The sequence below is a fragment of the Bos javanicus genome, chromosome 17 (genome assembly GCF_032452875.1).
Source record: "Bos javanicus breed banteng chromosome 17, ARS-OSU_banteng_1.0, whole genome shotgun sequence".
NCBI lineage: Eukaryota > Metazoa > Chordata > Mammalia > Artiodactyla > Bovidae > Bos > Bos javanicus.
Genome location: NC_083884.1, coordinates 73,059,843 through 73,085,385, shown reverse-complemented (window position 1 = coordinate 73,085,385; position 25,543 = coordinate 73,059,843). Strand labels below are relative to the sequence as shown.

The window sequence follows — 25,543 nt, the reverse complement described above, 5'->3', positions numbered from 1 at the left end:
CAGGTCGGGGGCGGGGCGGGAGGGACCCTGGGCCATCGGAGCCTGGAGGTCACAGGGTGAGATGGGAGCTGACCCTCCACACCTCCCAACGCCCCAGCACAGGGCCCCCCGAGACCCACCTTCCCTCAGCGGCCGTCAGCAGGCCTGCTCAGGCTTCCCTTTTCCGCCCGCAGGGCCTGGGCCTGGCCGTTTGCTCTTAGGGTCTGACCCCTGAAGAGACCGCGGGAAGGGGCGCCTGGATGCCCGTGCAGAACCCGCTGCGGAGCTGGGAGCCCTCTGGCGGCGGGCTGGGCGGCGCCTCCCCCTCCAGCCCTGGCTCCCCACTCCTAACTCCCGGGCGAGTTAGCGTCCTGACATGGTGCTGTGTGCAGCGTGCGCCTGGGAAACCCAGGCCAGGGTGCCCGGCGTTGCTCTGGGGCCAGCGGGGACCCCGCGGAGTGCGGACGGGTGAGGAGGGGGCTCAAGGGCAGGGAGTCTGGCCCAGAGGCTGCAGGGGCTTCCTTGGGCCCTGAGCAGGGGCGGCGCTGGGGGACAGCCCCCGCAGAGACCCTGAAGGCAGAGAGCGGGGGCTAGCTGTGCGTGCCCTGCCCGCTGCCCGCCGCGCCAGGAGCCCCTCCCTGGGCACTGTGGCCCTCGAGTGGCACCTCTGGGACTGGCCTTTGGCAGCAGTGGGGGGACCGCTGTTGAGTGCCTGCTGTTTGCGGCTTAGAAACCAGAGAGACACTGATAAAACATCAATAACAAAACCAAACTAAGACTGTTGGTAGACATCTAAATTTTTGTAAGAAAAATTAAAAATTATAACAAGCAACAAAGGAACTTCCCGTGTCTGTCTCCACAAGCCACTCCCCTGCCGTCTGCTGGGTGGGCCAGGGTGGCCCCGTGGGGTCCGCTGCATCTAGGCCCCCGGGATGTGCCCCCCACACGGCCCCTCTCTACACACAGAGGCAGAGGCTCGATCCTGGGTGGTTAGCGGGGCCCCGAGGTCTGTGGCTGGTCTTGGGCACAGCTGGGCTTGGCCAGAAGGGGTGATCTCGAGGTGAGGGACCCAGAAGACCCTCCGAGGCGGCTGACGGTCCAGCCGGCCGCTTGAGGGCCTTGTGGCTGGAAGGCCAGCGTTGGGGCCAGGGGTGCCTGTGGATGTGAGTGGGCACCGGCCAGTCACGTCATTACAGGCAGCCAGGCCGCCACAGAAGCAATGCAGCTGCTCCAACTGTGCTGTCTTGTCCCAGACCAGGCTGAGCGGGATGGGGACACGGTGCACCCAGAGCCACACCAGGCCCGAGGCCAGGCACTTGGCATTCCATACCTGGCCCAGCACTGCTTGCTTAGTGGCCTGCGGGCTGCCCAGGTTCTCAGTGGGGCTCAGCCCAGCCCGCAGACATCCCCGTGGGGCTGAGCGGGGCGGCCAGTCTGCAGCGGCCGAGGGGAGCGGCGGGTGCCTGGTGCAAAGCTGGGGTGTTGGGGGGAGACGGAGCAGCACTCGGGTCATCTCTCACCTAAAGAATCAGGTCCTTAATTTCTACCTCAGTGTCTTCTAAACAGGGTGTTCGTCTGTGAGATTGGTAGCGGCTGAGTAGAAAAGTTGCATTTCATTCTTAAAAGGAGGCGAAAGGAGGCGAAAGGAGTCGGGAGGGTATGTTTTGGGGGCAGGGGGGGTCGGGGGTGATCACCGAGGCACTGCTGCCACCTGGTGACGGCAGAGCGCAGGTGCAGGCTGCGAGGGGTGCGGCCCGCCCGACCTGCTAATTGGAGGGGGGGAGGGGGAGAGGGAGAGAGGGGAGGAGGAGAGGTGTGTGAGTGTGTGAGACTGTGACTGTGAAAGTGAGATACTATGTAAGTGGCTGTGTGACTGTTGCACTATGAAACTGTGACACTGTCATCCTGTGTGACACTGCACGTGTGTGTGTGAGGCTGTGACACTGCACGTGTGTGTGTGAGGCTGTGTGTGACACTGCACGTGTGTTTGTGACTGTGTGACACTGCACATGTGTGAGGCTGTGACACTGCACGGGTGTGTGTGACTGTGTGACACTGTGCACACGTGTGAGTGTGGATGTGTGTGACACTGCATGTGTGTGTGTGAGGCTGTGTGTGACACTGCACGTGTGTTTGTGACTGTGTGACACTGCACATGTGTGAGGCTGTGACACTGCACGGGTGTGTGTGACTGTGTGACACTGTGCACATGTGTGAGTGTGGCTGTGTGTGACACTGCACGTGTGTGTGTGGCTGTGTGTGACACTGTGCACGCGCGCGTGTGTGTGCACGCGTGCACACGGCACTCACGGCCACGGCTTGCCTAGCTGGTCTTCGCAGGCAGGCACCTTCCTTCTAGATGGACTGCCACAATTCTGGAAGGGGAGCTGGTCGTGCTCGGGGCAGGCCAGCCTGACAGCCTGGAGCTGAGAAGGGGCGGCCGCGGGGCTGCTGCCCTGAGGAATGACCGGCGCCAGGGACGCATGCGCCCAGGGCTGGGGCCGCCTCACCCTTCAGGGCCAGGCGTGGCGGGGCACCCCGAGTGGGGCTCAGGGCCGAGCAGGGCTGCTCAGGCCCTTGTAGACGACCTTCTCCAAGCCGTCCACCACCTTGGAGTACTCCAGGTACGAGCTGAAGTGCGAACATTCGAAGCGGCTGTTCCCGCGCACGTACTCCAGAAAGTCGGGCGCCCCAGGGTAGATGACGTTGTCAGCCAGCAACACTGTCCCCTCCCGCAGCAGGCCGCACTCCTGTGGGGACAGATGCAGGGCTGGAGGGCATGAGGGCAGCCTGGCCGGAGGGGGTGGGGGGGGGGGTGGGGGGTGGGGTTGGGGGCGGCCCCACCCCAGCCCCTCCAGGCAGTGGCCACTTCGAGGAAGGGCTGAGCAGGCAGGGGGGGCCCTCAGGCCCTAGTACTGCACATGGCGCACAGGAGGGGCTCACTGCATGCTGGGGGGCGTGAGAGTGCAGATGGCGGGGACCATACTGCGGCCAGTGGGTGACCAAGGGCCGTGGGTGCCAGGAACACGGCCTCCTCCAGGTCACCGAGATGCCTGATGACCCATGCGGGGGCCGCTGGCATTGGTCACTGGAGGTTCAGTAGAGCCCGACCAGGGAGACCCTGCAGGGTGGGGAGGCAGACCTCCACACCCACAAGCCTGCCCCTCAGGTCCACCCTGAGGCACCCCAGTCTCCACCAGCGCCTGGGCAGTCGGCCAGCATGTCAGGCCTGGCTCTACAGAGGGAGGGGCAGCTGCACTTCCATGCCCCGCCAACCTCACCCCCAGTCTCTCTAAGCCAGAGGAGGAGCTGCTCGGTGTGTGTGAAACTTGCTCAGTTGTGTCTGACTCTCTGCGACCCCATGGACTGTAGCCCACCGGGCTCCTCTGTCCATGGGATTCTCCAGGCAAGAAACGGGAATGGGTTGCCATGCCCTCCTCCACGGCAACTTCCCAACCCAGGGATGGAATCCAGGTCTCCCACATTGCAGGCAGATTCTTTACCATCTGAGCCACCAGGGAAGCCCTGCTTAGGTTACATCAAAAACCGAAAGGAAATGTTTCCCTGGGAAAGAGGTGAAGGGACAGCCCAGCTGCTGCGCTAGAAGATCACAGCTTTCTCTAATGATCATTAAAGTGGCAAAAAAATAAAAATCCCCCAAAAGGAAAGCCAAGTCAAGCAGGAGGCCCCAGGCGTGTCTTAAGTTGCTAGTGAGACCACAGAGATGGATGGGGATCCCCTGGTGACTTAGGAACACGGGGGCCACTGGAGTGGGTGCAGCCCTCAAATCATCCTGGTAGCGGCTGCCTCCCTTCCATGCTTGGGCCCTGAGGCCGGAGTGGAAAACACAGCTGTGAGGTCAGTGAGGTTGGGATAACAACCCATGAGCCAGAATCTGAAAAAAGTGGGCCTCTGAATCATGGAGTGTTTCTCCTAAAAAAGGAACTTCCCCGTGATACAGATGAGGAAGGGCCACTGGGAGCAGCAGCCCGGCCTGCCCAACCCCAGGAGCAAACACTCAAGGTGAGCTGGGGCTCAACACGTGGGGCACTGAACCCATGGGTTAACCTCGGAGGAGGCAATGCAAAGGCCGGCCGCCTGCCCGGGGACGGAGCCCTGGAGTGTCTGACCAGAGCCGTGTGCCAGCACTCAGAGGACCAGAGTGGGGTCCCTGTTCCCGAAGCCCCTCCTTCTGCCCTGGGTGCGGCTTCAGGTCACGAGGGTGCCAGGCCTCACCATCCTTCGTCTCTGGCCGCCCTGCTGTAAGGACACCAAGAAGCCCGTGGATAGGCCTGAGCGATGGGGACGAAGGCCACCTGCCCTTCCAGCCCCTCGCCCAACCAAGGCGGCGCGGCCAGGCCAAGGCAGAGCCAACTGCAGAACACGCCTTCCCTTCTCTTGAGATGACCAGCCGTGAACAAGTGGCTCTGAGAAAGCTGTTAGGTTCCTAGTTGCCAAGGGCAGCAGGGCTTCCCTGGTGGCTCAGATGGTAAAGAATCTGGCCACAGTTCAGGAAACCTGGGTTCAATCCCTAGGTCAGGAAGATCCCCCTGGAGAATCCCATGGACAGAGGAGCCTGGCGAGGACAGTCCGTACGTGGGTCACAAACAGTAGGACGCAACAGAACTAACACGTCCACTTCCAAGGGCAGTATCTGCTACTTTCTACGGATGCAGGCCGTCCACGTATGCTCCCCGAGGCCCATGCGCCCCGGCCCAGGCCCCCACGCCCCTTTGTGTCCCGAATGCACACAGGCCAGCCCATAGCTCCCCAGCCAACCTCTGCAGGGCCCGACCTGGCCACAGACACAGGGCTCACCTCCAGGAGAAGCATGTCCGGCAGGTAGCGGTCCTTCCAGTGGTCGAGAAAGACCATGTCCAGGGTGTCCACGTCATATTTCTTCTTCAGCTGGGGGATGATGTCCTGGGACGCTCCAAGAACAACGGTGACCTGGAGCAGCAGACCCCCACCCAGTGAGCCGGGGGGTCCCAGGAGACAGGTCCCACTCTGCCCCACCTCTGGAAGTCTCCCGCCCTGCAGACGGGGCTGCCAGCCAGGTGAGTAAGCATGGCTTGGAGCCGCTGGGGTATGACCCCAGCCCTCCTGGCCCTCGGAGCCTGTGCCCACATCCGTCCACCACCTCAGGGACAGCGCCGCACCTTGTCCTGCAGGCCTGCAAACTCCACCATCCGCTGGGTGATGGCGGCATAGTCGGGATTGAACTCGATGGTGAGCAGCCGGGCGCCGGGCAGCAGCAGGCGGGCCATTCGCACCGCCGAGTAGCCGCAGTAGGCGCCCAGCTCCAGCAGTACGGACGGCTGCTGTTCCCTCAGCACCCTGTCCACGATCTGGCCTGCGGAGGTGGGGGGGGGCGCCGGGGGTGATCAGGTGAGCAGGGAGCTTCCCACCTGCCACTCCCCCACCCCTCCCCGCGCTGCGCCCTCCGGTCAGGCCAGCCGCAGGCCCCACCGCGCTCAGCTCCCGCCCCCAGGCCTCTGTGTTTTGGCTTGGGCTTGTCCTCCCCTCCCAGCATTCCCGGCTGCCCCCAGCCTGGCCCCGCCCCGAGCGGTACTCCATGGAAGCCCCACCCCACTCTGGCCACGGGCTGCACCGAGAACCTGCCCCGCTCCCTTGAGCTGGACACAGTCGGAAGGTTCAAGGCTGCTGGAACCCTGACGTCTGTCCCCAGGGTTCATGTCCGCTGCCCTGACTCCGGGGGTGCCACGCATACCGGCTGGAGTCCAAAGGGCGGGAAGCGGCCTCGGGGGCGGGGCGAGGCCAGGCGCCCCGCAGGACGCAGTCCAAGGGTCTCCATGCACCCTGGGGCCAGCCGGGACACCCAGGGACCCACGGCCCGCCCCGGAGGGCACCTGGCTCTGCCTGGCGGCTGCCAGCGAAAAGACCATACAATGACTCTGCTGTTCCCCGTCCCCTCCAGCACTGGCCAGGCTCCCTGACAGCACCTCCGGGAGTGGGGGGCGGGGCCTCCCCTACAGCAGTCCTCCCGCGGGACCCGCGCCCGAGCCTCCCCACCACCCACCTTTCTTCTCGCCCACGTGCATGGCCCACTCCTTCTCCAAGCTGTAGCTGTCGATGGCGGCCACCACGCTCTGCGGGTCCCCGGCCACCGCGTGCTGCAGCACGTGCTGCAGGATGCGCTGCTCCTTGCTGCTGCCCATGAGGAGGTTGCGGATGGGGTTCATGATGAACTCGTTCCAGCCGATAAAGGCCCAGTCGAAGAACTGCAGGTCCATTGTGGCCAGCCACCGCAGCGCGAGCAGGGCCAGGCCTACGCCACCAGCGACCAGCAGCAGGGGCGGGGCCTCCAGCATCTGCGGGGCAAGGGGGGGGGCTTCAGGGCGGGGCCACCAGCACCTGCACTGGGGCGAGGGGCGGGGCGGGGCTTCTGGGCTCTGCTAGGCCCCGCCGCCCGCAAGACGCGTGGGACCACGTGGTCACCACGGTGTTAGTAACCTTCCCGCCTGGCTGACCCACCCAGGAGGTTCGAGAGGCCAGCCCCGTGCCCGGTGGCTAGACCCAGGTGAGACGACCGGGGCCCCGCCCACCTGCAAACCACATCCCCAGGGACTCCGCCCTGGGTGGAGAGACCGGGGTCTCTGGCAGCCTGGGGCACGGCTGGCCCGAGGCTGGACACTCCCCACAGGGACGGCCAACCGCACTCAGAGCCCCCTGGGGCACACACTGGGGACAGCCCGGGAGCTCGTGTGGCCCGTGAGCTTCCGCGGACGGACACAGGCAGCCCCAAGCCGGCTGTTCCACACAGGGGCAGCCTGTCCCGCGAGGACGCTTACCCTGCCGCCCACCTGCACCACAATGAGCAGGAGACCGGCCCTCCCCCTGGCAGGCGACCCTTTGGGCAGGTAGCAGGGGTCCCCAGTCAGAGGAGGGGCCCGGGGCCCCTGAGACACAGCCAGGCTGAGCCGGCACAGGGCAGAGGCCCTAAAGTGGGAAAGTGTGGGAAGCTTCCAGCAGGGCTGTGGTCACTCGTGGGTCATGCACAGGGAGGGGCCGCACAGGACCGGCTCCTCCAGAAGCACCTGTTGGGAAAGGCACGTTGGAGAGCAGGCAGCCTGAGGGTCTTGGAGAGGTGACCGCCCCTCCCTGGACAGCTCAGGGCTCCAGCGGCCTGGGCCACAATGAGGGTCTCGGCAGGCAGAGCAGGGAGGAACAGGGGAGCGTGCACACCCAGACTTCCCGGTGGTCTTGCATGCATGGCCTGTTTACACCAGGCACAGCCAGCACGTGGTCAGCAGGTCAGGGCCCCACCTGACCCACCTCCCTGATGGCCACGCCCCATGCCCCTCCTCCGAGCTCTGCTGCAAAGCAGACAGAGCTTGTGTGGAGTTCTCCTGCTTGTAGACAGTTAATCAGGAACCACAGCCTGAGAGGGACCGGAGTCCTGGCATGGGGGCCTGCCGCAGGCCGGCCCTGCCCTCGGGGGAGAGCAGACAGGCAGCAAGACATCGCCTGGAATGTCCCCCCCAGCCCTGGACACCACGGACGGTCTCCCTGGTCCCTGTGGCACTGCCTGCAGGCCAAGCCAGCAGGTGCCCCACGGGGCAGAAGGCAGGTGGGGGGACTCTGGGGGTGCGGTGGAGTGGGGCTGACTGCACGTCCTGGACAGGTGACAGAATATAATGGGGGCGCGTGGCATGAGGTGGCCAGCACTGCCCACTGGGCTCCGTCCTGCCAGCTTAGGATCCTCAACCACACACCTGTGTGACTTTATCACGACTGTGTTCAGCAGCAGTGGAGAGAGGCTGGGCCACTTTGATGGATTCTCTGGGTTGATGAAAAAAACTAATCAATGTTACTCATAAATATAAAAAAATAAAAAGTAATATTCCATTTAAATACCAAAGTCCTTGCTGGACCTGGAGTTGTGAAGGATAAGGTAATTCCCACAATGCCTGAACTGTATAAAAATCAGGCGAGGACTCAGCCACCTGACAGCCCAGGTCTGCTAGGAGCTTCACACGGTGCCGAGGACCAAGAACAGAGCCACTGACGGAACCAGGCAGACGTGCTGGGAGGAAGCCCTCCAGGTCAGGGCCAGGCAGACCCCTCCTCGGGGAGACAAGCCAGGGGGCCCCTTGTGCTGGGGGTCCCAATACTGGAGCGCCCACAGCTCTGCCCTTTGGAAGGGCCACAGTGAGGTTGCTCAGTTCCCCCAGCGGTGGCCTGAGGTTCCCGCCACCCTGCATGGCTCCGGGCCCCGGGAGGGTGAAGGGCCCTGCTGCCCTGAGAGGAGGATAAGGGAGCCACTGGCCAGAGGTGAGGGCTGGAGGCCGAGCGGCACCCTCAGACCCCCTGCTCTGCGCATCCCACACGTATCCCCCTGCTTCCGTGTGTTCCACTCGCATCCAGAACCTAATTTTAAGAAATAAAACCATAAAACTCATAGAAGAAAACATAGGAGTAACTCTTCATGACTTTGAATTTGGCTATGGATTCTTAGATACGACACCGAAAGCACAGGCGACAAAAGAAAAATAGAATTTCACCAAAATGAAAGCTCTGTGCATCAAAGGGCACCATCAAGAGAGCAAAGGACAACCCAGGGGGTGGAGAAAATATCTGCAAACCACCATCTGATGAGGGTTTAAAATCCTAAGTATACGTAAGAATTCCTACAACTCAGAAAGGACCCAGTTAGAAACGAGACAGAACACAAACAGACATTTCCCCAAAGAAGACACACCAGCGACCAGGAAGCTCATCACTTGGACGTCTGATCAAAGCCGCAAGGCACCACTTCATACCCGCTGGGATGACCCGCCCCGTGCTGGCAGGGCCACGGAGAAATCCGAAACTCAAGCACGGCTGGTGGGAACCCAAGACGGAGCAGCTGCTGTGGAAAACAGCTGGCGGTTCCTCAGAAAGGTAAACAGAGTGACCGTATGACCCAGCAACCCCACCTCTGGGAGTGGACACAAGACGCCCGAGAGCAGCGGCTTGAACCGGTATTTGTCCACCCACGTTCAGGACAGTGTGACGGGCAGCGGCTGCCAGAGGACACGGACCGTGGACAGAGGAGGCGTGGTCTCTCCGCACACTGGGGTATCGCTTAGTCACACTAAGGGATGACTAAGGTGACTGCAGCCCTGACCCCGTCCCACTGGGAGGGACGTGCGGACACCTGCAACTTCACAGAGGGACCGGGGGGACGTCATGCTTAGTGGGATGAGCCGGACACGTGAGGATCAATTCTGAATGATCACACCCGGATGAAACGCGCACGAGGGGCAGTTTCACACAGGATGGAGAACAGGGGCTGCCAGGGGCTGGGGGCCGCGGGGAGTCACTGCTGAAAGGGGCAGAGCTTCTGCCTGGGGTGGCGTGGGAGTTCTGAAGACTGTGGCAACGGCTACACAGCCACGGGACGCTCGATGCCACCCAGCTGTACATGTGCACGTGCTTAGAGTGGTAAATTTCAACTCATGCATGTTTCACTTCATCAAAAATGGTGGAAAACCAAGAAAACAAGCAACCCTGTTTCTGGTCCTCTCTGTTCCCACAAGAAAAAGGAACATGGCAACCCCACTGGGAAGCAGGATCCAGAAAAACCAGCCCGGCTCCCAGTCTGCATGCCTGCTGGGCCGGCGCCTGCCCCCTGAGCCTGGGCACCGGGGGGCCTGCCCCACCTCACCAGGAGGCGCACACTCACCCCCTCTGGGAGGAGGGGAAGGCCGTCGGTCCCGGGCCTCCTCCCCAGGCCCCGTGTGTGTTCCCCGAGCCCTAGAGATGGAGCACAAACCTGGGGGGGCGGCTCTCTCACAACAGCAACAACAGCCCACCCCCAAAGCTTCCTTATTATAAGCCCGTTCTTAAGTGGTCTCCTTGCAGACCCTCCATCACCTGGGATCGCCACCTACCCTCCTCCTGATAACCCCCCAAGGAGCTGATGGAGATGCCGGCCAGGGCCCCGGCCCCCTTAAGCCCAGGCGGGGGCTGCAGATGGCCCATATGCTCTTCAGTCCCACGGTGCACAATCTGCTAGGGCGCAGTGTCTGGGGTGGGGGGGGGTCCTCGCCAGGAGTCACACAGGCCTCCCTGCCTCCCCGAGAAAGGCAGGCCTGAGAGCGCGGTGCGAGGGAAGGGGGGCCGTGGCGGGCAAGAGGGGGAGTCCTCACGAAGGGGGAACCAGGCGGCTGCCCGAACTAGGGATGTGCCTGGGCCGGGGGCCTGTGCTCTTGGGTGGCGTGGGGCACGGCGTGGGACACAGAGGCCCGGGGGCTGTGGCCTCGTCTCCTGTCCGCTGTGATTCTGGCTCCGGACCCGCAGGCCACAGGGACCACAGCTCTGCCGCTCCTAGGCTGGGGCGGGGCTGGCTCCGCCCAACTGGCTCCGCCCACTTCCTCCCGGTCAGCAAAAGAGCACGTGGTCCTCGGGGGCTCCTGGGCCGCCTGCCCACCACGCCCTCCTCCCCGGCCCCTCAATTCCCCCAGTCCCTGAAATCTTGTGCCCCCTGGCGCCTCTCCGGGGGCTCAGGGATCCCCCAGAAGCAACCAGCTGATGCTGAAAAGGAAAAAGAACAGTGAATTGGAAGCATTTAGTCTACGCCTCCCTGAGATGATACAGCAGGGTCCAGAGGGGCTTTCAGGCGTCACAGCACACTGGTGTCAACCTGCCCCACTTGCTACAACACGATTTGGATTAAGATACCAAACGAGCAAAGAGACGGTCCAACTCTTACATATACTAGTGGGTCTTATGTAACTTTATGACTGATGCATAGCTAGGCATAAATTTTTATGTACGATTGTGTTTTTTTATATACATACGCTGCTTCCCCACCTCCAGATGGTATGACCAGATCAAGTTCTGCAGTGCCTTCCAGGGACTCTATCCTGACTGGCTTCCAGAGGAACAGGCACTTACGTAAAGTAAACCTTCCTAAAACTCCCAAAGATAGAAGCACCAACTCAACTGTTTTTCTCGTTCGTGTACTTGGGTAAATCTTTGCTAAATAAAACCAGCTTAGTAAGTGTTCATCTCATAAAATAGGTGTATCTTTAGAGTTGTCAACATTACATACATTGCAACACACTTAAGTCTCCTTGGTTGACTATCGATTAGTCATTTAAATTATAAATTTGATTTTAATCAAAGCCGGTCACTATTCTCTCTTTTTTAATATTCACTTATGCATTTGGCTGCACCAGGTCTTAGCTGCAGCGTTGGGGATCCAGCTCCCCGACCAGGGATCACACCCGGGCCCCCTGCACTGGGAGCGCAGTCTTAGGCACTGAACCACCAAGGAAATCCTCCAGTCACTATTCAGACAAACTTTCTTTCCATAATGATTGTGTTTCAGTCTGCCTGAAAACAGTTTCCAAAATCTTTTTGGTAACTTGAAACCTTAAGAGTTCTACCAAGTTAAGTTAAACAATAGACATCCCGTTGTTCTGCCAAAAGTTTTCATTTTAGGTTTGAGGCATTCGTCAAAAAGAGAAAGCACTCGTTACACACAAACAAACAATTTCACTTTTTAACAGAAGATTACCCAACTTAATCTCAAATCTAGGGACTTCCCTCACGGCCCAGTGGTTAAGAATCCGCCTGCAAATGCAGGGGACACAGGGTCAATCCCTCGTGCGGGAAGACTCCACGTGCCACCGAGCAGCTGACCCTGCCTGTGCGGCTACTGAAGCCCGTGTGTCCTAGAGCACACGCCCTGCAACAGGAGAACCACCGCAATGAGCAACCCGCACTCCCCAGCTAGAGAGCAGCCACCGGAGAAGCCATAGCAACAAGACCCAGCTCAGCCAAAAGTAAATAAATAAGACAATTTTTTAAAAATCCCCAAATACAGTCATTAGGAGAAAAGAAGTAAGAGAGAAGTAATACTGCACACACCACCAAACTGAGCCGGCATCTACACCCAGCCCTTAACAGTGTGGGCGAGTCCCACATCACGCGGTCTGGAGTCCCAGAGGGGAAGGGTCCTGGGCGGTGCGTCCACCACACGAGCGAGACTCCAAATTGCAGCTCTGGGGGCTCCCGCTCATAATCCCAGGCAGCAGACCGACAGCATCATCGGTTTGTGCACAAAAAAATTGCAGTTGTGGTTTAAGTTTCACAATGCTGTTTGACTCGCTTTGTGAGTCATAAGATTCCTTAGACCTCAGGGGGCTGGCTGGGTCCACAGGGGCTTAAGAAATTCCAAGACCCAGTCCCTTTCTTATCTAAGTGCCACCTGACTTGCTGGTAGGACTGATGTGCTTGTGGTCGAGGGGTCAGAGGTCGGTCAGAGGCCTGCTCCTCTACTCCTGAAGCCTGAACAAGACAACCTCCATTTAAATTTCCCTGTCACCGAATATCTGTATAATTTCTATATAAGATAAAGTGCTGAAACACTCATGATTAAGAAGGCATGAGTTTAAGTTTCTATACTTTGGCTTCTGATGTTTATATAACAAAGAAGCTAAAGACATTTGAAGGTGAAAGTGTTGGTCGCTCCGTCGTGTCCAACTCCGTGTGACCCTGTGGACTGTAGCCCGCCAGGCTCCTCTGTCCATGGGACTCTCCAGACAAGAACACTGGAGTGGGCTGCCATTTCCTCCTCCAACCTTATGGATTATGCGAGCCTATCTTCACAAAAGTTGCTCATCTGCTACAGAATACTGGGATAGGACGGATAATTTGCAGTTGTCTGCTTCCTCATTCTCTCTATAAAATAAAGGCTGCTAACGGTTACAAACTTCAATCAACGCGTGAGAATAAAACTGCCACTAGTCCAAGCAAAGGAAAACAACTTTGTCCCCGAGCCAGGAAAACGAACGCGAAAAGCACGCAGAGAATGTGGAATACGTTTTTGTTGAGGGAGGAGAGTCATTTTTGTCCTCAAGCAAAATAACAAAGGGAGACAGGGCTCCCCTGGTGGCTCAAGGGTGGAGAATCTGCCTGCCAACGCAGGAGACACGGCTGTGACCCCTGACCCGGGAAGATCCCATGTTTCACAGAGCAACCAAGCCCGTGCGCCCTAGAGCCCGCACTCTGCAACAAGAGGCCCATGCACCAGACCCGAGAGTAGCCCCCGCTCGCTGCAACTAGAGGAAGCCCACGCAACAATGAAGACCCAGCACAGCCAACAAATAAAAGGTAAAAAAAAGAGGGAGACAAATCCTTGTCAATTACAAACTTGCCCTCTGCCTTCCACAAGGGTTAAGTCACGTGCCCCTGCAGATGCTGACCTCCCATGCCCCGAAGGAGTTCAGGGAAATGAGGCCCTCCGTGCTCAGGGAAAACCGGCAGGACAGGTCTCAGAGAGTCAGTTACTCTCAGGAGCTGATTTTATGAGCCCAGTGCTTGCACCTTCTCGTATCTAGAAAAGCACTGGATTCCTTCCTGGCAACAGCTGCTCCTTGTGACCAGCAACCTCCCGCAGGCTTGACTGCAAGCACTCCCCTTCGTCAAAGTCACACGTACACTGGCCTCTCCCCTTCCTCTTTCGAGCGCCTTCCCGAGCGACCTGAAATGCTGCCTCCCAGGCTGTGGGCCTCATTTTGCCCCAAATAGAAGTTGTCGCAACTCCTGTGTTGTGACAGAGGACGAGATGGTTGGAGGGCATCACCGACTCAATGGACGTGAGTTTGAGCAAACTCCAGGTGTCAGTGATGGACAGGGAGACCCACGCACTGTGGTCCACGGGGTCGCAGAGAATCGGGCACGACTTAGTGACTGGACAACAACAGAATGGGACCGGAACTGTTTTGTAAACATGAATACTCTTCACTTGACCACTGATCAAAAATGGAAGCGACCACAGAGAGAAATTCTGTCTCAGTGGAGAAAACAATACACCTTGCGGGTCGTCAGAGTCCAGTCCTGCCCAGTCGATGCCCTTGAGGTTTTATCACCACCTGCGTGTCAGGCTGCACAGCCCGCTTGCACCTTTCGTCATCGCCGGATCCTCAGTCCTTCCGGTTTACTCAATATTCGGGATAACGCTCCAAACGTCAGTTTTCCTCATTTTCCTCCCTCCCTCCCGGCCTGGGACTCAGTCCTATCACTGCCCATGTCCTCCTCGGTCTGACAGAGCCCTGCACGCTGAAGGGAGACACAGTGGCGGGAACTTCAGATGTGGGTCACGGCACGAGCCGCAGGGCGCCCGCATCTCCCGAGCTCTGCTCCCGATGGAAGTGGCCTTGCCACGCAACCCTGATGTCTCCACAGACGTTCATTCACATGGCAACCGGAGAAATCCAGCAGATGGCCACCGCGGCCTCACGTCACCATCTAGTGACCTGAGAACTCGACGTCTAAAATCTTCTCAATTGACCTCCCTCAGGACTCAGAACGCTGGGTTACTGTGGCCTCCGATCACCCACTGAGGAGACTTGGTTCCTGCCAGACCCAGCCACGAGGCCTCTTGTAAAGACTGGAACAAAGAGCTGAGTGTGTGTCACGGCTCGAGGCCACTTCTCTACGATGCCCGAGCCCCCCACGGTGTCCACCCAACAACTTCACAGCTTCCGGAAGAAGCGACACGTCCAGCAACACCACCCAGCTCTGCAGGAGGGCAGGAGGCCAGGTCCAGCGGGCAAGCTTGGGTGGGGGTCCCAGGGACCTGTGCTTCCTCTCTGACTCCCTCAGGCCCCGACACCCCACCCGCATTTCCGCTTTCTAAGGCCCGGCGGCCCCTGAGCCAGTCCGGTACCGCGCGGCTACCCGTGTCCGCCATGTCTATCTGGCCTGACACGCCTAAAGGAAGCTGCTGGTCAAACCTCAAAGGTGGCAGCAGGCCGAGGGGCCCAGGCTTCTTCCTGGGAAGGCTGCCAGTTTCACAAAACGTAAGGCCCAGGAGGCCCCAGGACTGCCAGTGGGACGGGGACACGGCTGAGCCCTCGTCTGGGCCCCAGAGTGCTCCCTCCCTGGGGACCCGAGGTGCTCAGACCCTGCTCTGCAGCCTGGACCCAGGTTCGCACTCTCCCAGAAACCGCCAACCTGGGAGTCCGGGTCCCAGAGCCCTGAGGTGGCCCCCCCTCCACACCCAGTGCCCAAGGGGACTTTCTCCTGCAGCACAGCTCCCTTCCCTCCACCAGCCTGGTGTCCCTGCTGCCACCATGTCACAGGGCCCCAGCCCAGGTCAGAGTCCCCACCCAGGTCGGAGCCCCCATCCAGGTTGGAGCCCTACCCAGGTCAGAGCCCCCAGCCCAGGTCGGCGCCCCGACCCAGGTCAGAAGCTCCCAGCCCAGGTCTGGGGCACCTGCCCCACTTAAGGTCTGGGGAAGCCACCTCATGTCCCGAGACCCACTCCAGTTCTGGGAGCCTCCCCATCATAGGTCTGGGAATCCCCAGCCCAGGTTAAACACCCCTTCCTCTGGAGACCACCCCAGGTCCTGAGACCCTCACTGCAAGTTGCAGCCCCAATCCAGGTCCAGAGCCCCCCTACCCAGGTCAAAGACCCCCACCCCAGGTCAGATTCCCCCCAACCAGGTCAGAGCCCCATCCAGGTCGGAACCCCCCACCCCAGGTCCAGAGCCCCCACCCCAGGTCCAAGCCCCAGCTCAGGTCAGAGGCCCCACCCCAGGCTGGAGCCCCCCAGCTCAGGTTGGAGCCCCCGCCCAACTTGGAGCCCGCGTCCCGGGAGGATCCTTCTCCGGGGTCCTAGACGCCCCGCATCCGTGGCTCCAGCCCCGCGCGGACCCCGCGGGCGGCCCGACTCCGGGCCCGGCCGCGCGCACCCACCTCGGGTTCGTAGTCGCCGGCGCAGGCAGCGCGGCGGGCAGCCCGGCCCGAGGCCCCCGGGGCGGCGATGGCGGCGCTGCGCGGGGCGGCGATGGCGGCGCTGCGCGGGGCGGCGATGGCGGCGCTGCGCGGAGCTGCCGCGCGTTTCCGGGGCCGCGCGCCGGGAGGGGCGCGGGGCGCCGCAGGTCAGCGGGCGCGGGCCGGGGCCGGGCGTGGAGCGGCGATCCCCGCGGCGGCGTTAACCGGGGAGCCGACCGTGGTGGGGGTGGGTCACCTCCCGGCTCAGCAGGAGCGGTGACCGCCGGCCAGGTCTCCCCGCTCCTCCCCAAGGCCCTGCCCCATCCCTGCACGTGCGGGACTCAGGAGGGGCCCTTCCCCTCTGCTGGTGGGCGCTCCGCGCTGTGCTGGGGCGCCCTGGGGGAGGGAGCTGACACTGCGGACCCCCTGGACGGCCAGGGGTCCTGGGCCCACCCGTCCCCCAGGGCCACAAGCAGGGGTGGGGGGCGCCTCCAGGGTCCTGAGCAGGGGCGGGTCTGGGGACTCCCAGAGGTGGCCTTGGGGGCACCACACACCCCAACCTCTCCCAGCACATCCCTGCCCTGGGGGGACCACGCGGGGAAGGCGGGGCAGGCCCCTTACTGGAGAAGGCGCCCTGGGCAGAGCACCGCCCCCTGCCGGCTGTGTGTAGCTGGGGCCTTAGGGCGTGGGGCTGGGGAGGTCGCGGGGTCTGGCCAGAGGGTCACAGCTTGTTAGGTGGGGCGGGGGGCGCTGCTCCTGGGGGCTCTGCTGGCCCTGTGCAGGCCCCAGGTTCAGGGCTGAGCAGAAAGCCTGGCGGGGGAGGGCTCAGGACACCGGGCGACAGGCCTTGCAGGCCGAGCAGAGGGCCCAGGCTGTGAGGCGCCCTGGGGAGCCTTGGAGCGCACGGGTGCGTGCCCAGCGGGCGCTCCAAGGGCAGTGCCCTCTCTGGGGTCCACTGGGGCCCTTCCTTGCAGACAGGCTGCCCAGAGCCCACAGGTCTTAAAGGTGGTTTCCCGCAGTGGGGCCTACAGAGGCCCATTGGTCCGCCTCCTCCCCGCTTATCAGACGAGGGGGCTGCTGGGTGTGCCCCATGGGGAGAGCAGACCATCGAAGATAAGCCCACAGTCCTCGCGCCATCTGTTCACGTGGGCAGGGAGAGTGGGGCTGGCGGAGGGGCTCTGCGGGCCAGGGAGACCCCACAGACACCGCAGGGCGGCAGGAGGGACCTGCCCTGGCTATGGACGGTAGGCACCTCCTCCCAATCCCCGCCTCCCTGAGCAGGGTAGAGGAGAGAGGCCCCGGGCTTGTGCTGATCTTCTTTCTGCCCACGGGCGAGGCCTGGTGCTGGGGGTCCCTGGCTCGGAGCTGGCCGCCCCTGAAGACACACCCCCCTCCGCCCCCCCTCTCGGACCCCAGTTCTGCTGTCTCTGGGCTGCTTTCCGTGGGAGCATCTGCAGAGACGGCCTTCTGCGGAGAGAAGACGGGGCGGCCGGTCCGCCAGGGGCAGGGGTGGGGGCTGCAAGCGGCCTCCAGGGGGCCCAGAAGCGTTTCAGAGCCGCTGCCCCACCAGGGTCTGCGGGCCCTCGGAGCGGCTGAGCCGCACGGCCCGACAGGTGGACTTGAGAGAAGCTTTCCCGCCCGCTCCTGCTAGGACGTCGGGTGACGTCGCGCTCAGGGCGGCTCACTTGCCTTCTCGATGTGGGTGGCGGGGGTCAGTGCATGCTGGGGGACGCGTGCTCACCCCAGACCATCACAGGGCCGGGTGTGGCTGTGGGACCGCCCCGGAACGTGGGCGGCCTCCCTGGTGGCACCTCCTGGCTGGTCCCGGTCCTTCCTTCTGACGCCCCCTCACCCCTGCAGGCCGGCAATGCTACGACCTCCTGGTGATCGGCGGCGGATCCGGCGGCCTGGCCTGCGCCAAGGAAGGTGCGTGTCCTGCGTCCCGCATCCGGCCGGCGCGGCGGGGCCTCCGGGAAGGCAGTGGAGCTCTGGGGGCTGGGGGTGCGCCCCGCACGCGTGCTCTCTGCCGTGGGCCTGGTCCCCCTCCCCAGGCAGCCGGTGACCCACTTTCTCTTGCTGTAGATCACCTTGCGTTTTATGACATTTTGTCTCAATGGACTCGCGCTGCGAGTATCCTTACTTTCCGGCCTCTCCCACGGGCCCCATCATGTGGAGATCATCCGTGTTGCTGCGTGTATCCAAGTCTTGCCTTCTCACGCGGCTGCATGGACTTTGCGTCCATCTCACCTGTGGTTGGTCCGTTCGCCCGTGGACTGGGTTGTTTCCTGTTTGGGGCTGTTGGAAACGTTTGTGTGCGTGTGTCTCTGTGTGGATGCGTGTCGTGAGTCTGCTGGAGAGTCGCCTGGAAGCAGAACAGCGGGGCCGTGTGGTGAGCCTCCCGTTCAGGTGCTCTTTGGCTCTTTCAGCGGGGTTTTGCCGTTCGATGAACAGGTCTTTGACGTCTTATGTCAGCTTTATCCCTGAGTGTTTCATGGTTTTCAGACTGCTTTGTTGAGACGTAAGTCACACACCGTGTAGATCGCGCGTGTAAACTGCCTGATGCGGTGGATTTTGCATTCGCAGAGCTGTGCGACCGTCACCCTGAGTTTGTCTTCTGTTGTTTCTCGTTTGTGCTGGTGCTCATTGTCCGGGCTTTTCCTAGTTGCAGGAGCGGGGCTGCCCTTTGCTGGGGGGCTTCTCAGTGCGGTTGCTTCTTGGCTTGTGCGGCGCAGGCTCTAGGGTGCGCGTGGATTCTTCCCCACTGGGAGAGGCTCACCAGAAGGGGGACTGTGACGCGGAGACGTAAGTACCCCGACCCGGAGGCGACGACTTCGCCCCGCGCCTGCGTGTCGCCCCACAGGGGACCATAGGGCTCTGCCCTGTCTGCGCCCGCATCCGTTCTGATGAGAAACCTGCCGTTTGTATCTTCGTTCCTCTGTTGCGTCTTTCTCCTCTGCTTGCTTTTAGGGTTTTCTCTTTCTGTTACTTTTGAGCAGTTTAACGATAGCATGCCAATTCAGGTGTGTGCTGAATCCTCTTCCTGCCGGAGTTCATCGAGTTCTGTGGGTCTGTGGGTCAAGGTTCCCTGTCCTCTGGGCCCTAATGCCTGAGGTGGAGCTGATGTCATGGCAATAGGAATAAAGTGCCCATAAATGTGATGGGCTTGGATCATCCCGACACCACCCCTGACACCATCCATGGCAAAGTTGTCTTCCACAGAACCGGCCCCTGGTGCCCAAAAGGGAGGGGAGACCACTGGGTCATAGTTTCAATGATCCATGACACTGTCCAACCGTCAGTCGCTCCTTCACAGGGGCGACGCTAGTCCACGTGCGTCCGCTACTCCGGCTCCTCTCCGAGCTCGCCCAGCTCTCTGCATTGTGCATAGTTTCCATTCCTGTTTGCAGGCTCCCTAATGAAAGAGTCTGCGGCGTCTGCTCCTCTGTGAACCCCGCGTGGGGCAGGTTTTAAACGTGTTTTTATTGGAGCACGGTTGCTTTACAATGTTGAGTTCGTCTCCTCCGCGTCAGCCGCGCGCATACACGGCTCCCCCCATTTTGGATTTCCTGCTGCGCGGTGCAGTTTCATCGCTACACTTTGACTTGGGCACTTTGTTTCTGTCTTTCGCATGGCTTCTTAGCTCTGCGCACACGTGGGGTACAGTTGTAACGCCTGCTTTGCTTTCTTTTCTGCTGATCCTGACGTCACTGTCAGTTCTGGTCAGCTTCATGGACTGGTTGCATTTTTTGCTCCTCTGTGTGCCTGGTAATTTTTGTTAGAGCGCCAGACACTTTGGACTCTACCCTGATGGCTTCACTTGGTAAAGAATCTGCCTGCAATGCAGGAGACCTGGGTTTGATCCCTGGGTGGGGAAGATCCCCTGGAGGAGAGCGTGGCAACCTGCTCCAGTCTTCTTGCGTGGAGAATCCCACGGACAGAGGAGCTTGATGAGCTACAGTCCACGGGATCACAAAGGGTCGGACACGACAGAGTGACTTACACTCGTTCATTTTCGTTTGCTGGGTCCTGGGTCTTTTTTGTATGTCCTGGGATGTAGGTAGGGACAGCCTGGTCTTTTCGAATTTTCTGCGTGAGGACTGTTAGGCAGGTCTGGTGCGGGGCCCAGTCCAGGCTTGCCTACTCGGAGACACGACCTTCCCGAGCCCACCCACTGCCCCAGAAGGCTGGGCAGCACTTCCACCCCACCTCCTCTCGGGAACGCCCGGCTCTCCCGGGCTGGGTCCTGGGGAACCCATTTCTGGGGTTCATGTCCGCCCGCTCCTGCCTCCCAGAGATCGCGGACCTTTGTTTTCTTCTGTTCAGTTTCTTGAAACCAGTATTTTGCACACTGTGTCAGGATGCTTGGTGGTTTTGAGCAGGAGAGTAACTCTGGTCCCCGTTGCCCCGTCCTGGTCAGGCCCAGAAGCTGGGTGTGGTTGTGTCTGAGGAGTCCCCTCGGCCGCAGCCTGTAAATCCAGTGCCGGGGTCCCGTCGGTTATCGCTGAATGAAGTGATTTTGTTAATGAAGACTTGTATACTCGCTTCTGATCGTGGTAGCCACGAGTCGAGCGTGTTCTATGGTGTCAGACGGTCATGCCCTCGGGGCGCAGATCCAGGGCCTGGGGCTGGCCGCTGCTGTGCCCCAGCAGGGCCGGTGGGAAACCCACAGTTTTCCCTGGGCTCAGAATGCGGGGCTCGCAGCTTGGGGACCTGCAGGCAGCAGAGGCAGGGGGTTGCGGGGCAGGGCGTGGGGTGGAGGGGGCTCCAGGCGGGGGTGCAGTGTGGGGTCTGGTCCTGCTCCGCGTCTCGGGGCCTTGCTGACCTGCCATCTGACTCCCGAGCTTCGCTTTCCTGGGAAGAGGCAGCAATGCCCAGCTGGGGACTCTGTGTAGGTGGATGGGAACCCCCCCAATGGTGTCCAGGAAAGCGCGGAGTGAGAGGGGCCGGGGGCCTGTCTGTGGTATCCCAGGTCTGACCTGCCCTGGAGCAGGGTGGCGGGGTGGGCTGGGCAGCGCTGCTCTGGTGGGCAGTCAGGGAGAGTCCGGGTGCCTGTCCGCAGGCAGCGTGGCTGAGTCCCCCGGGGGGACTGGTCCCCAGCGCGCTCACCTGCCTGTTCCTCGTCCTTAGCCGCCCAGCTGGGGAAGAAGGTGGCCGTGCTGGACTACGTGGAGCCTTCCCCCCGAGGTAGGCCAGTCCTGGGGGTGGGGGCGGGCATCAGTCCTGAGGGGCTGAGCCCAGCCCGCTGGCTGGCAGAGTTGGGGTCAGCAGGGTGACAGCTCACCCGAGCTCCCCCCACCCCCAGGCACCAGGTGGGGCCTTGGCGGCACCTGCGTGAACGTCGGCTGCATCCCCAAGAAACTGATGCACCAGGCGGCCCTGCTGGGGGGCATGATCCGCGACGCTCCCCACTATGGCTGGGGCGTGGCCCAGGCCCCGCACAGCTGGTGAGGGGCGATGGGGGGACCAGGGTCCCCGCAGCCCCCGGGCAGTCCCCTTCACCCCCATGTGTGGGCCAGGCTTCTGGTTGTCTCCCCGGGTGGGTGGCAGAGGCTGCCTGCCCTCTGGGTGGGGCCTGGGCCCTGCTGCGCCCATGGCGCCCAGGACCCACCTCAGGGTGCCAGGCCCGGCAGGTGGTGGGGGTCTGCTCAAGGCCCCCCAGTCAGGAGCCCCTCGCCTGGCCCGGGGACGGCCTCCACCCCCACCACCTTGAGAAGCACGTGGCCCCCGGATGCGCCTTAGCAGGCCCGTTCTGGCGGGACCCACCCCTGAACCGTGTGGCCGGGCGCTTTGTGTGTCACCAGGGCGACGCTGGCGGACGCCGTTCAGAACCACGTGAAATCCCTGAACTGGGGCCACCGCGTCCAGCTGCAGGACAGGTACCGCTGCCGCGCCGGGCCCCGGGCGGTCGTGGGTGTTGAGGACTCCCCAGGCTGGGGAGGTAGGGAGAACTGCGGAGAAAGCCCGGTCGTCAGGACTCCCTCTGCTCCAGCGGCGGACTCCATGCTCCCAACACGGGGCCCGGGTTCAATCCCTGGTCGGGGAACCTAGACCCTGCAAATGGCAGCTGAGACTCGGCACAGCCAAATAAATAAGTAAATATTTAGAAAGTAAAGACACGGCACCATTTGGAAGTATTTTTTTAAAAGAAAGAAAGCCAGTTTCTGGGCACCAGGTGCCCCTCACCCCTCCTGGGGCCTGGCCTCACAGTCCCCTGCCTGCTGGCCCCCTTCCTTGGCAGCGGGACGTCGGTGGGTTCTGGGGGGACAGTACTGGGTGCGTGTGAGAGCCTCCTCTTCCTGGTGGAGCGTTCAGGTGACAGGACTGAGCTCAGAAGAGGCCCGGCCACCTCTGTCCCCACACACCGGAGCTGCGCTGGGCCTTGGGACGCCCCTGCGTGGCGGCTGTGGTCCCCGTGTCTGGGGAGACGGCAGCCGTGCCCCCTGTCCCTGAGCCGTGGGTGGCCTGAGGTCACGTTTGAGCATCCTGTTTTTATTTTGCAGGAAAGTCAAGTATTTTAACGTCAAGGCCAGCTTTGTCGACACGCACACAGTTTGCGGTGTCTCCAAAGGCGGGGAGGAGGTGAGCACCGGCCTCCTGGGCTCCCAGGGGCTGGTCTGTGGCCAGGGTGGGCAGACCCTGGGTTCACACAGCCTCTGCGCTGTCCCCAGCGATCCGTGCCGCTGGGATTGACAGGACATCCCTCCGGGGCCCAGGCTGGTCCAGTACTCTGTGACGGAGGAAGCGAGCACGCGAGGCTGCCCGCGGCTCAGGCGGCCCAGCCCAGCATGGCCTTGTGGGATTCTGGAGACCTTCTCCCTGGGGACGCTGTGTAAACTGGGAAGCTCTCCTGCTGGTGCTCAGACCTGTCTCGGGGCTGCCGCGGGGCCGGCGCCACAGGGCAGTGGCTGCGACCAGGGCACAGTGGAGCCCTCGCGAGGTGCCTGGGTGACCGTGGCTTCCTCGCTTTCTTCCCAGACTCTGCTTTCGGCCGAACACATTGTCATCGCCACCGGAGGTCGGCCGCGGTACCCCACGCACGTGAGTGTCCCCGGAGCCCCCGCCCCAGCCCCTGAGGTCCGCCCAGCAAGAGCTGCCTCCAGGGTGGGGGACCCGGCGGCTGTGACTGGTGGCTCTGGACAGGCCTCCGAAGGAGGGCAGGGCGCTTGTCCGAGTGACCACACAGGCAGGGCCCAGCAGTGACTGTCAGTGACCCCCACCCGCAGCTGGGCCCGCTAAGGCTGCATTCAAAGTCCCTGACGGCCGTGGTCGGCTCCCAGGACCTGGCGATCAGCTCGGCTGCCTGGCTGCCCACATGCGGACTGGCCCGCTCCCACCCCACTGCCCCCTGAAGGGCTTTGGGGGTTGATGTGGAGCCACGGGTCCTGAGGAGGCCACTCGTTGGCCGCTCGCCCCGCTGCCGGCCAAGTCTGCCTGTGTTCTGGTCCCTGTGTTACCCAGACCTTTCGGTCTCCCTTGAGCAAACCTACGAAACTTTATTTTTTTTGCCAATTGGAACTGTAAACTGTTTGGAATCCGTTTCCTCTCTCCAGCACTTCTGACTCCCGAGGGCCACGGGGAGGGCACACGTCCCACGTCCCCCACCTGCTGGGGCATGGGGTGACCTGCACAGCCCCCAGGCGCAGGGCCCACCGCACTCTCCCTCGGGGACTGCCCAGCCTTCAGCCCAGCACCCTGGGGACCGGCCCGCCTGGCCTCGCCCCTCCCGCCCCCAGCCCTGGGTCTGATCCGGGAGTCCTGGAGAGCTGGAGGAAGAGGCTGCAGCCCCCCGGCCCCCAGCCCAGAGCCGCTTCTGGGGAGGTGCAGCCGCTCATGGGTGGTGTCTGCGAGCCAGCGTCCTCTGTGGGCACCCTAGGGGCCAGAGATGCCACCTCACATCAACCCTTCTCCTGGACAGATCGAAGGTGCCTTGGAATATGGGATCACGAGTGATGACCTCTTCTGGCTGAAGGAATCCCCTGGGAAAACGTAAGGCCCTGAGGGGTGTCTGGGGCCCGCTCCCTTGTGCACAGGGCGGCTGGGTAGCCTGTGTTCCTTCCCACGGAGGGAAGGCGGAAAGCCGGGCTGCACTGTGCGTTCGGGGCTGCTCCCGCCCAGGGCTGTGTCACAGGGCGTGGCTGTTGTCCGCAGGCCTGGCATTCATCAGGGTTCCCGTGGGCCACCGGGGGGAGCCTGGCCCCTCTCCAGCCCTGAAAGATGTCCCGCTTTCACCTGCCCCCCTAGCGTCCTGGGCGCCCCTGAGATCGGCAGGGCCCAGGGGCCGAGCTCACTCCCAGCCTGGGGTCCAGCTCTGGGCACTGCTGCTGGGCGTCTCAGGGACCTGTGTTTGCAGGGACCAGACAGGCCACCAGAGGGCGGCAGAGGCTCGCTGTCACAGCGCCGGGCTTGGGAGGCCTGCTGCCCGAGGCCTGCGGGTGCAGGCTCTGCATGTGGGTGTGTGCCCGTGTGCGAGCATGTGTGTGAGCGTGTGTGTGTGCGCCTGGTGTGAACGTGTGTGTGCACACGTGTGTATGCCTGTGTGCGAGCATGTGTGTGTGCCTGTGTGTGAGCGTGTGTGCGCACACATGTGTGTGCCTATGTGTGTGTGCGCACCTGGTGTGTGCCTGTGTATGAGCATGTGTGTGTACACCTGTGTGTGAGCGTGTGTGTGTGTGCCTGTGTGTGAGCGTATGTGTGCACGACTGGTGTGAGTGTGTGTGCGTGCCTGTGTGTGAGCGTGTGTGGGTGCGCCTGGTGTGAGTGTGTGTGCACGCCTGGTGTGAGCATGTGTGTGCGCCTGTGTGTGCGCCTGTGTGTGTGTGTGTGCGTGCCTGTGTGAGCGTATGTGGGTGCGCCTGGTGTGAGTGTGTGTGCACGCGTGTGTGTGCGCGCACGTGTGTGTGCCTTGTGTGAGCCTATGTGCCTGTGTGTGAACACGTGAGCGTGTGTGCGTGGCGGGCCATGCTCTCTGCACGTCCTCACTGTCCTGGCCTCACGAGGCGCCCTTTCAGGCCCAGGTGCAGCCCTTCGCGAGGGGCTCCTGAGAGCCCCCAGCCCCTTTTCTCTTCCCTGGTCGGACTGGCTGCAGAGAAGCCCCACGTGCGGGTCCTGACCATCCCTGGCTTCTTCCGCGCCGTGTGCACGGCCGGGGCTGTGTCCAGTCGAGAACTGCAGTCCCGGGTGGGTGCTGTCTCGTGGGCCGAAGGAACCGGGCCTCCCCTGCCAGGTGGGGCCCCTCGGCCACTCCCATCTACAGCCCGGGTCGCTCTGCCGCCACCTCCACAGGCTCCAGCTGTGCCCGGCGCTCCCGCCTGAAGTAGGGTATGATTTTATGTCACGTTTAGCACATTATCTGTTTACTCTAGTATCTGGGCTAATTCTCTTATCTCTAACTAGTAGGTTAAACGTGGTGTGGTTTCTTTTGCATTTTGCTGGTATGTCATCTTTGGCGTCGGACACGACTGAAGCGACTTAGCAGCAGCACTAGCTGTTTAAAATGAGTGTGGGTGTCTAAGTGTGGGTTTTGAATGTGTGGCTGTGAGTGTGAATGTGTGTGGCTCAGTGTGTGTGTCAGTGACACTGTGGATCTGTGTAAGCATGTGTGTCAGTGAATGTGTGTGTCTGTGAGCCTGTGTGTCTGTGAGCATGAGCGTGTGTCTTGAGTGTGCCTGTGAGAGTATATCTGAGCGTGTTGTATGAGTGTGAGCATGTGTGTCTGTGAAGTGTGCGAGTGTGAGCATGTCTGTGAGCATGTGTGTCTGTGAACATGTGGGTGTGAGCGTGTGTGTCTGTGAATGTATCTGTGTATGTCTGTGGGCTGTATCTATGTAAGAGT

General features: G+C 61.7%; 3 protein-coding genes across 20 annotated transcripts in view; 2 read left to right on the top strand and 1 right to left on the bottom strand.

The window, feature by feature from the left end:
* ARVCF (ARVCF delta catenin family member) overlaps nt 1–815 on the top strand; it is a 30,690-nt gene extending 29,875 nt beyond the window's left edge. For all 11 annotated transcript variants that reach the window (XM_061385706.1, XM_061385707.1, XM_061385701.1 and 8 more), the window contains one exon: nt 174–815. Coding sequence is in view for 3 of the 11 variants with exons in the window: in XM_061385707.1 (XP_061241691.1) it covers nt 174–200 (27 nt within the window). In the remaining 8 variants the exon portion in view is untranslated. The remainder of the gene's footprint in view (nt 1–173) is intronic.
* On the bottom strand, nt 759–15,781 carry COMT (catechol-O-methyltransferase). 2 transcript variants are annotated; one of them, XM_061385749.1, is made up of 6 exons: nt 15,694–15,772; nt 7,716–7,782; nt 6,020–6,311; nt 5,139–5,332; nt 4,798–4,929; nt 759–2,729 (listed from the first exon to the last, which is right to left on the bottom strand). In XM_061385749.1, exons 3-6 carry the CDS (start codon nt 6,309–6,311, stop codon nt 2,529–2,531), a joined length of 819 nt encoding a protein of 272 aa, XP_061241733.1. In that variant the 5' UTR covers nt 7,716–7,782; nt 15,694–15,772; the 3' UTR covers nt 759–2,528. The 2 variants fall into 2 exon arrangements, with proteins under 2 accessions (XP_061241733.1, XP_061241732.1); XM_061385748.1 differs by lacking the exon at nt 7,716–7,782 and having other exon boundaries at nt 15,694–15,781.
* TXNRD2 (thioredoxin reductase 2) overlaps nt 15,781–25,543 on the top strand; it is a 27,854-nt gene continuing 18,091 nt past the window's right edge. For 2 of the 7 annotated variants that reach the window (XM_061385734.1, XM_061385740.1), the window contains exons 1-8: nt 15,781–15,878; nt 17,572–17,637; nt 20,839–20,895; nt 21,014–21,155; nt 21,513–21,587; nt 22,212–22,290; nt 22,687–22,749; nt 23,627–23,697. In XM_061385734.1, coding sequence (XP_061241718.1) covers nt 15,785–15,878; nt 17,572–17,637; nt 20,839–20,895; nt 21,014–21,155; nt 21,513–21,587; nt 22,212–22,290; nt 22,687–22,749; nt 23,627–23,697 — 647 coding nt within the window. In that variant the 5' untranslated portion in view covers nt 15,781–15,784. The other 5 variants (XM_061385735.1, XM_061385741.1, XM_061385736.1 and 2 more) reach the window with 5 other exon arrangements.

Bases quoted from the DNA above. Each gene is read 5' to 3' on its own strand.
- COMT (XM_061385748.1), bottom strand. From the start codon at position 6,311: ATGCTGGAGGCCCCGCCCCTGCTGCTGGTCGCTGGTGGCGTAGGCCTG. The intron at 4,930-5,138 runs GTGCGGCGCTGT...CTGCTGCTCCAG, and splicing joins TTGCAGGCCTGCAGGACAAG to GTCACCGTTGTTCTTGGAGC. The intron at 2,730-4,797 runs GTGAGCCCTGTG...CTGTCCCCACAG, and splicing joins CGGACATGCTTCTCCTGGAG to GAGTGCGGCCTGCTGCGGGA.